Here is a 12001-nt window from a genome sequence, read left to right on the forward strand (position 1 = left end):
AGACTTATAGCCATTGACACTCTACTAGGGGATATTGGGAAAATACGCAAATACGTTTTCCAGGATAAGGAAAACCAAGCCTCTTTTAGCTACCTTGTAAGTCAGCTCTGTTAACATCAAGCATTCATCATCTGTTTTGCAGTGCATTGTTCACAGTGAGGCGGTCATAAATGTGCAATATAGCCAAAGCCACTATAGCCACTTCTATGCCTTTCCGTGACTCAACCAGTTTCTCAATATCACTGGTACAGCCTGCTGACTCTGCGAAACTCTAAACTCAGTAGTCACTTCCATTGAGAACATCCTGCTTGAAGCCCCGAAATTGTAAGGTAATATTGATAAATTGTTAGGTGTCTTGGTTACGTGATTTCAAAAGGAGAACTGCATGATGAGGAGGACTGTTTAAATGCCAGTTCTTTTGATCACTCTTCATTTAAGTTTTAATGAGTTGCAAAATGACAAAAAAAAGTGCCATTTCAGACATTTGGGTGCTATCCACTCCTGGTAATAACCACTTTTATATATTTATAGATCTGGACTTTTGGGATGCAGAAATAACTAAAACTTTTACGATTTTTATCACTATTAATTATTTTATTGATTTTTATTCTTGTTTTTCAACTAATTTTAGACCCCATGGGGTAAAGTTTTGGCATCGGTTCATCGGGATAAAATCACACGGAATCATTATAATGGGGACATCAGAAGGATGTTACGCTGTCTTTTCAAAGAGTTTTTAGGGAATGATTAAGATTATTGCTATTGTTAATACTGATTGAACTAACACTGTATAGGTCCTCATCTAGGGTACACAATTTTCGTTTTTTAGTCATTTACCATGTTTTTATACTTCCTCGGTCTGTTCCATGTCTTCAGGATCACCTTGGGTCATGTGACCAAGGTGTTCCGGGAGGCGGGTACATATCCTGGCATCTCTTTCAAACAAGTTAACCATGACTAAGAGTGCCACGTGTACTTGAAACGCATAGGTTACCTTCCTCTATATGGTCTAGGGGACATGCCATGTATATTTTAACATATATATGAAATAAAGTCCGGACGGACAAGAAACTATTTTACCTCATCACTGGTGCGGAGCTCCGTTCTTTCTCCACAAAGGTCCTGGATATACACTACATCGGTGTGGATCTCCTGCACATGTGTATGGATCAAGTGGGTGAGCAACAAAAAAAAAAATTTTTCTTTTCTATATACATGGGTGGATGTTGTTGGGAGGGGGTACTAGCAGATGTGCACTCTCCTGATCAGTAGCTGATCAGGAGACTATCAATCCTCGCAACATTAAAAAATTGATAGGACCTTGAGTGATGTCATAAGTATGTGACTAATCACATGCTTCAGTTCTTTCAATTACATACCAGGTGGAGGAGCCGAGAAGAGGCTCCGAAACGCATCTAGCAAGAAATATTTTCTGTGGAGAGAGCCATACACCAGCGCAGCTTACAGCTTTTTTATTGCAAGTTTTGTCAGTGGAGAGATTGTTGGATAAACCCATTTGGCATCCAGCAAAGAGGAGCCTCTGCTGTGGAGACCATAACCCAGCTGAGTTGATTGAAGCAACAGCGTGGAAATTACAACCCAGCTGAGTAGACTAGGAAGATACACACATGCGCATGTGAAAAAGTAAAACGCCGAGGTAAGAACCTGTGGCTTCATACCGCACAATCGCGGTACTCTGTTACAAGAAGAAAGCACATGAAAGTGGTCGACAAAACGTGAGTCCCCATATTTAGTAGGAGAAAACAGCTCAAAATATATTTATTGTTTATTATCACCATATAGAAGTGACATTTCCACCCCAGCCACCATTTCTCCTATATGACTGTTTACCATCCATGTATCTGGACCTCACGTGAGCTCTGAGCACATTATCTGAGCTGCCGAAAGGATACACAACTAATGTCGCAACAAGAACCAGTATCAAGTTGAGAACGCAACATTTATATCCTGAACGGCCAGGTTCTGATTTACAGTCTGATTTGGAATAACATCATAGCTCCCTGGCAAATAGAAAGCTCAATATTACAACAAATTTTTATGGTTTTATTTTTCATTTGTTTACAAGAAGCATATGAATTACAAAGAATTCGCTCTCTGGACTTTTTCACGAACATATATGATTTTATGATTTTAAAATCCATATTTTATCATCGACCGTATATACTCAAGTATAAGCAGACCCCTAATTTTACCACCAAAAATTGGGAAAACCTATTGACTCGTGTATAAGCCGAGATTGGGAAATGCATTTGTCAGTATTATACAGCCAGCCCCCATGTAGTATAGAGCCAGAATCCATTAGCATACTGCAAGCCAGCCGCCCTGTAGTATACAGCCAGCCCCCATGTAGTATACAGCCAGCCCCCATGTAGTATATGGTATGCTATTTTTATATTTTTCATATTTTTCATCATTTTCAATCAGTTTCACACTTTTTGTAGAGGTGGGCACTTGGGCCCTTCAGTGCCACCTTGCCGCTCGCCCAGCCTTAAACACATTTAATGAGATGTTTACTTAGTTTACTTAGGTCACATAGGTCATCATAGAATTTAAGTAAAGATTTAGGTATATATTTCTTTTTTATATTGCAGGTCCTATATGTTCTCACATTTTGAACATAGAATTGTATACAACTCACATGTTCCTGTTTTAGGTCCAATAAACATTTTTCTTGTATATCTAGTGTAAAGTGTGAGTTGGTGCTAGGTGTTTTCATTTCAATCCCTTTTTGTATATTGGTACAGGTTAGGCAACTGTATATTACTTGTTAGCACCTCCACTGTCCCACTATTACTTAGAGTCTGTGGGGCAAGGTTAGTGCAGAGATAACTGTATATATAGATTACTGTATGATGCAGAGCTCCGGTGACCTGTCTTCCCTGCCTTAATCTGCACTAGATCTCTGTGCAAGCAGCAACACTGATTCTGTTTCCTGATTGGCTGGGTTTGTGCATGTTTATGTAAATGCCCTCACTGCTCTGGCATCACTGCTCTTAGCTGATGTCACAACCAGGAAGTCCCACCCAGTTCAGGAAAAGCTGAGAGGATTTTACAGATAGCCTCATATATATCTATAAGCCCTAAATCTTAGGATAAGAAGAAGACAGAAGCATGCTACAGGTATTGTTGCACCATATTCAGATCTTTCAAAGTATGATAAAGATGACAACTTGATTAGTATGATCACAGATATACTAAATTTATATAGTTTAGTTACATCTTAATACCTTTAAAAACTACTTAAAAACCTTGCATTTAAAAAACAAAATTGCCTTGTGTCTACTGTCAGAGCAGTGCAGGGGGCACTAGATTCCTGAAGAACTTGCAACACTTTTCATGAATCTGTCACACACTGCACCCTCTACAGGCAAATTGCACACAAATTGATAAATGTGGGCCACTTTTTCTATAACGTCACATGGGGGGCTGACATGGACCATGGAACACAGCTCCTAACAGGTTAAATTCCATGATCAGTGCCAGTGTTGACCATGGCAGGTACTGGCAGGTGTCAGCTGTGTACATGTGCACATGGAGAGTCTTCTCAATACACCCTGTCATGACCAGCCATCGTGTATTTACGTCGACCTTCAGCTAAGGAATCAGACAGAGAAGGTGGTTCTCTCTATTGCCCCCACAGCCTCTTGTCAAGCAATAGTGGGTTTGCCAGAGAGAGGCTTTATCTCATATGCCAATGTGAGGTATAATACTTGAAATAATTTTGTGCTGCAGTGTAGATGCAAGTCTGATAATGGGAAATAAAAAAGGTACAAAAATATTTTATAAAAAAACAAAAGAAATAAAAATTCTAAAAAAAAAAAAAATTGGTCCTTTCCCCAAAAGTAAGTATGTATTATGTAAGAAAAACTAGATAAAAATTCATTAAAATCCTTCCAGTTTCATTGTGACTTTCTGGACCCCTGAATGGTATGCAAGGTCAACTGATTTTTGTTTTCAATAGCCTCAGTGAAACAGAAAACAGAACCTTATCAGTACAGTAGACTGACCCTACTCTGGTTTAATATAAGCGCAGCCCTTAACAGAGTGCAGATTACAAGTGTAACACTGCAAATATAAGCAATTCGGTGAGTCAGTTACCTTGTGTTGTACTAATGGGGAAAAAGGTTGCTTATATTAGGTGTAGACACACCCCATTCCCACTCCCTAGGTGGCTCTAGAGAACATCCCACCTCGAATCAGACCCAAGACCTTGGACGAGTTCTTACTCAATGGGAGGTCATAGAATCATGGTTCTGGTCTCATAAGATGCGCCGGATCTCTAGATTCTGTTGAGACCAGACAGGACACACTTACTATGCTTACTATATACAGGCAATCCCCTACTTAAGGACACCCGACTTACAGACAACCCATAGTTACAGACAGACCCCTCTGCCCACTGTGACCTCTGGTGAAGCTCTCTGGATGCTTGGTCCTGAATCTATATAATGGCTTAGACACAAAGGGGTTAACTGCAATTAATTAATGTATTAAGTGTCTGAAGTAACTTCTTAATAAATGCACCAGTTTTCATTTAAATGTCATGCTATATCAAGCAGGATGTAGAGAGATATAGTGGCTATTAACACAAATACCCAAAGATAAATATGTATTTAACAACTAAAACCTACAGGAAAACATGATGGAAATAATTACCAACCATGGACCAAGATAGAAAGAGCCCCGACATGTGTTTCACCACGGAATGGCTTCCTCTGGGGGAGTGCCGGTATGAAGGAGCAAGTACACATTTAAATAAACACTGACCAATCAGATAGCCTGATGTCAGAAGTTATATTTTGTGGAACTCCCCACAAATCATCCCATTTTTAGAACTGCACCCCTCAAACTGTTCAGAACATTCTTTGATAAGTGTGTTAACCCTTTCAGTGTCTAATATGAATTGAAACAAGACAGAGGTTCCATTTGGAATTTTCCAATTTTTACAATAAAGTTAATAAATACATATGTTCATGCAGGATATAAGGTAAAAACCTCTCAGATTTTGTTTGTGCAGTTTCTTCTTACTATGGCAATAATCCCCATGTGGATATAAACTGCATTCTTAGCCCACAAAAGGGTAAAGAATAGAAGGAGTGCCATTGAGCTTTTGGAGGGCAAATTAGGCAAAATTGTTTTTCAAGTGACTGGACACATTTCAAAAGTTCCTGAGGTTTTCAGAAGGATGAAACCCCCCAGAAATGACACCATTTTTGAAACTACACCCCTGAAATAATTTATTTATGGTTATGATAAGCCTTTTGACGCTATGGTTTTTTTTACAGTTTTTTGTTGAAATTTAGCGAGAATAAAAAATTTGTGACATTTTTCACAAATTCATCATTTATAGGACAGATTTCTCAGATGCAGAGCATGAAAGTGAAGCAAATGGGCTTAGTTTTTATAGTGCTGTTTCTCCTGAGTTCATAAATACCCCCAAAGTGGTATAAATATGTTCACTGGACAAATGGCAGGGCCTGCAAGTGAAGCAGCAACCTGAGGCGTTCAAAGACCAATATTTGAATGATTGATTCACCAGCCCCAAGTAATGTTCAAAGAGACCGTGGACCCCCAGAATGATGGAAACCCCCCAGAATTGACACCATTTTGAAACGACACTCCTGAAAGTATTTATTTATGGTTATGATCAGCCTTTTGATGCTATGGTTTTTTTTTGTTGAAATGTAGCGTGAAAAAGAAATTTGTGACATTTTTTACAAATTCATCAGATTTCTCAGACAGATTTCTCAGATGCAGAGCATGAAAGTGAAGCAAATGGGCTAGTTTTTATAGTGCTGTTTCTCCTGAGATCAGAACTCAGAACCCCAAAGTGGCATAAATATGTTCACTGGACAAATGGCAGGGCCTGGAAGTGATAGGACAATTCTAGAATTTTTAAGCTGTTTGCTATTTCCCTATATGTTTTGCAGGTCCCAGTTGATTTACATTGGCCCTTATAGCCAGAAGTACCTCTGTTTTATAACCACAGACCACACTAAATATTTTGTATATACGTTTGTATTGTTCTCTTGTTTTTTGGAACCGATGTGCTGAATATCTGAAATATTGAAACACATTTTTTATCTAAAATGTCCACGTAGGACATAATTTTCATGCAACAGCATAAATGTGGAAAATATACGCTTACATTTATAAGGTTACCGTACTTCTCCTGCTTTCATAAAAAAAAAACTAAATTGCCCTTACATACTGCCTGGACACATGGCAGGGCCTGGAAGTGATAGAACGCCACAAGGATTCTGACGCCTTCATTTACTTGTTATTCATCTAGGGGTATAATGGGAATTATTGAGGTGGAGGAGATTTGGGGTTTAGAGTTTTCAAATTAATAAAAAAAAAAAAAACAAGTAAAAAAGAAATTTATAAGTCCAGGGATGTGTGTTAAATGTGGAAGCAGTTTTTTATACAAAGACCAGGGTTGGAGGGACATGTATCGCACTGATATGTCGTGTCTTTGCGTTTGCCATTTTTGAAGCAGACAAGGGGTGACTTTTTTAGCGGTGGGGGGCACTACTCCAGGAATAACTTTCTCCTCCCTCTGCCGCATTATCACCAAAGAGAAGACATTTAATTATCTTCTCCTAGTATTCCAGGTATGATCCCTGGTGACCAGTGCTCCTAAAGATGACATAGGAGTTGTACAATGCCATTTGGATAAAATAATATCACTGTTTAGTGCCCTGCTCTCCCCAACCTACAGGCTTTGGCCTATTAGGGTCTTGGGAAGGTGCCAGTGTTTTTTTCTCAGCCAGGCACTGAAACAAGGGTGCAATTGTGTACCAATTATCAAGGTACACGTGGTACCCCTGGTCAAACACTGAATGCAGGAGGTCCCAGACAATCTTCCCAGTTATTGTTAGGGATGGAGGACAATCAGGGGGCTGAATTTGACTGTCCCTTCCCTCATAGATACTGGGGTGGGTTATTTGGGGGGGGGGGGGCATTGGGAATTGTCAGCAAAATAGAGAAATTTTTTGGATGGCCTCAAAGAGAGCCCTGGGCATTGTTGATCCGTACAAGGGGGTATGATGTAAGAGATCTTTAGACCAATAGTCCCTTAGGGATGATTTTTTTTGTAAGGCCCATATTCAATAGCAATCCCCCAAATTTTTTTATTTCTTCTTTAGTGGTTCGATACAATCTATATGGCCTGGCATAAAAGGAATTAGGGTTGTTTTCTAAAAATTGCTGGGCATATAAGTTGGTCATCTGTAAAAAATAATTTGAAATGGCCAATTTCAGATAACCCTGCTGTTTGTACTTGGGCTCCTGGAACAGCGGTAAAGTGAAGTACATGGGGGACATAGGAGGCTGTGGGAAACCAGTTACTTTCTGGAGGTGGAGGTAAAACTGCAATTATGGTCCTCCTTACCCTGTGAGGGGTTTCTTCACTATCAGATGAGGAAGAAGAAGAGGAGGACAGAACAAATTCTGAGCCTCCCTCACTCGCTGATTCTGTGTTTGAGGCTAAGGGTCCATTCACACGCGGTATGCTCGCCGTACGGGCATACCGCCGTGTGCTGGAGAGGAGGAGGAGGTGACCCCTCCTCCCTCCATAGAGAATAGCGGCGCACGGCCGCACACACGCCAAAAGATAGAGATGGACGCTCACTGACGGATGGTGACTAACTGACGGATGATTACTGACACTAATTGATTATAACAGTAGCTAACACTGACTTTTTTTTATATACAAGTTTTTTTTACAAAGAACAAAGATACTGAAAGCTCCCTTAGATTAGGAGTTATCAGGACTGATCAGTGAGACAGACAGTTATTGATGCTGACACTAACTGACTCTGATGGACGCTCACTGACTCTGACGGACGCTTGCTGACGGATGCTCACTGACTGACTAACACTGACACTGAAGGGCACTGACTGGTGCTCACTGACGCTGATTGACACCGACTGACACTGATACTAACAATGACTTTTTTTTTTTTACGTTTTTTTTTTTACAAAAAAACAACAACTGGGAACTCCCTTATAGTGTGGGAGTTTTGGGGGGTGATTACAGAGGGGCAGCTGTGATCAAAGGGTTAAAAATTTTCTATGGAAACGGAAGTGATCGGAAACCAGAACTCAGTGTCTTGCATTGTTTTAATGTAAGTCTGTGGGTTCTGATTATCAATCGCAGCGCTAGTGGTACCTGTGACCACAACCCAAGAGTTTGCTTTTCTGCTAAAAGTGAGTGGGGAGAAAACAATGGATATTATGACAGAAACCCAATGAACATAACTAAAGCCAGTGGGCTATGTTGGGTGGCATCAGGTTCTGTTACATCATGGACCGAGCACTGCCAGCATTTGTACTGTTCTGCTCCCATATGGAACAGAGACTTACATTGTGTGGTAACACAGAATACTGAAGATTATATTTAACAGAGGACATCCACGCTTAAAATACATCATGCACTTTCACATTTAAAATAAAAAGGAAATGCATTTTCAAGACCTAACATTTTCTTACAATAATCCTCCGTATGTTCATTACAAATCTTTGAAATTTAATTTAATATACTATATTTGTTGAAAGTGGAGGATAGAGTATTATGTGGCCTTGTACTGAAGCAAGTCCTAGTTGTTGGTATATAGAGACGCTTTTACTTTTAAGCTCCTTCCTCCATGCAGGGAGAACAGGAAGCAGTAGAACATAATGGCAAAAAATAGATAAAGAGCAAATATAGTCAGTGACATTTACAGACTCTCACAACAAGCAAGGTTGAGACTCATGTTGTGATAATCCCTCTTTGAAGCAGGCCTACTTGTGGTACTGTGCATATCATATTATTTATCTGCATACTTGAGCTGAGAATTAATTAATGTTTAAATGAGTTTTGTATGTTACAGGATGGTTACAGGATGTGTTATATGGTTTACAATACAAGTGCAATAGCTACAGGAAACCATATACAAATCTTGGACTGAAAGAATATGGATTCAGAAAAAATATACTGGCATTCCAAAGGGCAAACCACAGAAGAAGATAATATATATGTGGACAAATGAGACCATATTGGAAGAACACCAAATATGGTAGTATTAATAACTTCCACAATTATAAGAATCATATAACTAGCCTTTACACACTATATGTTATATAGATTTTAGCATATTCTATAATAGTATATAGGGTACTTATAGGGTTGTATAATAGACAAGTATCTTTCTTCTGTAATTAAACAAGTATTACTAAATTTTACATCCCTGCACTTTTTTTGTTCCTCTCTATCTGCATCTCTGCATCTTCAAGCTGTAAATAATTTGTTGCTCCAGAAAGCAAGCAAAGGTGATATAATTTATTATTATTATTCCTATTGTTTTATCTGACAAATTATTATTATTATTTATTAATTTGGCATTTTATGGAGAGGAATTACCTCAGAAAATTAATTTGAAAAACTGCTTAAGTGACTCCCAATACATCAGTAGGTTTGACACATACGCTACTGAATTGAAAATATATTGGTTTGTCTAGAACAAAACCAGATAAACTGTGAAGAACATGACTTAATATACTCCCTAAACATTTTGGAGCAACGCAAAAGTTTAATGATTTTGGTGTAGAGGTGAATAGATAAGTTCTAAATGCATTTTAAGAAACTGTGGTGAAAACATAAAGTATTAAGTTAGTGGCCAACTGGGCCTTCTCTCCACTTCTTAGCCTTTAGGTAAAGATCCCATTTGTAGGCATGGGCAAGGCTCGGTTCACAAAATCATTCCCAATACACTATGGACACTAGCAATGTCTGTTTTAGAATCTGCACATTTGTTATGAGTAAAATTAAGCTAAGCTTTGAGCCTACTTACTAGAGAAAGCTCCTTTTTGATAGCTTACCATTGGATGCAAGTACAGTTTTGTTATTGGACCCATCGACCACCAGAAATAATGCTTTGTTTCTGGCATCGTCAACAGTGTTCCTCAAAAGCTGGGAAAAAGTCTCATGCCTAATACATATAAATATGTATACATCATATAATTATTATGTTTGATTAACTGCAACCTCTGTCTGATGGCCCTACTAACACAATGAGGTCTTTAAGGTGTTCTGATGAACAACCTATCACTGTATGCAGAGCCTCTCATAAAGATGTGGAAAAGCCCATAATCATTTACTATGTTCAATAAAACTGTTGTCAACTAATACACATTTTATAATAGATATCTGTAGCAAAAGACGCTATATATAAAGGGACAAGGCATACAGACTCCACAATAACAACTGTGTTAGCTCTACAGCCACTTTTTGTAGTCCATATACACAACACGTACAGTGCATGTGAGATCATCTTTAACAAATACAAATTAGGTATGGAAGGGTATGCAAAATGACAGACAAAATATTATGCAAATCTCTATTTCTAGGAAACTGAAGCTGAAAGAATTTTTACTGGTAATGTAAAGAAATGTACTAAGGATGTGTTGCATTTTCTTTATCTAAATTTTAAATTAGCGTTGATCATTTCAAAGACATTGCTCTTGATACATTATAATGCCTGTCATAAACAAGAAAACAAAAAGGAAAAAAGTAAAGTATACAAGGACAGCAGTTCTAATATAAATTTTCAGGGCTATCCATATCAAGGCATTTATTTCAATAATTTAATACATTACTAGACAAATACATAATGATAATTCCATCAGACATTCCCCAAATGAACGTAACACAATAATATTTCCTAGTGTCCCTCTATAGATAGATCATTTTACAAAGAATATAACGATGATCGACATAATAAAACAAGAATAAAAAAAGATGATCAGGAACATGATGTCCCCAAAATGGAGTTTTACTCTGCACTCACCATTTGATGGGGTGTCCTTTTTCATATTGTTAATTCCAGATTTAGAAGTCATTTTTAACAGGGAAATGGGACAGCAGCAGCATGATCATTACTCTTTTCGCTTCAATGCCAGTATCAGGTTTTGTAACTGCATGGACTGTGACGTAGCCAAACCTAGCTGTGTCTAGAATCACCAGGCAAGTAATTGATGGCCAATCCAAGAGAAGAGATTTTCATTAATTACATACCTAACACAATGACAATACAGAAGCAAATTGCAGCCTGAAGAATCTGCCTGTCTCACTGTGAAGCATAAACTGTCAAGTATGGCTTGTTCAATATTTCCTGCACTAAATGTATTTTTAGCCAAGGAGAACTCAGGTTACACATCAATAACAATAGGATGATACATCTAGTGGGGCCTGGACATTTTGTTTCCTCTTATACGTATTATATTATGATCTAAATGGAGTTTGTAAAATTGCTACAATTTTCAATCCGTTTTTCTGAGGGTTCAGCCCTCAAAATCTGACAATGTAGATGTTAACCTACATGTTTATATCACAACATATGAACAGTTATATCACCGAAAACAAATTGTCAGAGGTGTGTTACACTAGGGTAAGTCACAGTCACAGAACCAGGTTATACATGTCAAATGAACAAACCATTTCTGGTGAACCCAAATATCTTTCACTACTGACCTATTTTATGAAGTATATTTACTTTATTGATCACAAGAATGCTATGAATGATATCACTATTACGGTATTCTAAAGATGCTATTCTACCTGCATTTCTGCCCTGCAACAAATCATTCAAAACTACTTAGGAATGACCTGCTTGTAGAATAACTAGTATAAACATATTTCTGGTTAAGAAAAATTGGTCCATCTGATACAGACATGTAGCTTGTATCCATGGGAAGGTATTAGCAACAAAATAAGGTATTAAACATAAAAATAATTACTTGTGCATAAAATAAAGGCATTTTACCACAAGCCTTTGTTCTGAATGTACTTTATATTTAAATTCAGTATTTTGACAGTTCCATAAAAAAGTCATTATATGGAAATATTCTCTTTTCCCTTTATAGGTTACAATCACAATGCTGATTAGCAGTGCCTTTATCACTATGTGATGCTCAAAAGAACAAATGAACAAATAGAGAA

At 38.0% G+C, this 12001-nt stretch overlaps 1 protein-coding gene across 2 annotated transcripts in view; it reads right to left on the reverse strand.

The window, feature by feature from the left end:
• The window catches only part of PRKAR2B (protein kinase cAMP-dependent type II regulatory subunit beta), a 69734-nt gene that overhangs the window by 41000 nt on the left and 16733 nt on the right, over positions 1-12001 (reverse strand). The window contains exon 1 of one of the 2 annotated variants that reach the window (XM_072147164.1): positions 10851-10958. The exons of the other annotated variant lie outside the window; for it this stretch is intronic. Within the exon in view, the coding sequence (XP_072003265.1) occupies positions 10851-10902 (52 nt within the window). The 5' untranslated portion in view covers positions 10903-10958. Of the gene's footprint in view, positions 1-10850; positions 10959-12001 lie in introns of those variants that run through there. 2 annotated transcript variants of the gene reach the window in all.

The sequence above is a fragment of the Engystomops pustulosus genome, chromosome 4 (assembly GCF_040894005.1).
Source record: "Engystomops pustulosus chromosome 4, aEngPut4.maternal, whole genome shotgun sequence".
NCBI lineage: Eukaryota > Metazoa > Chordata > Amphibia > Anura > Leptodactylidae > Engystomops > Engystomops pustulosus.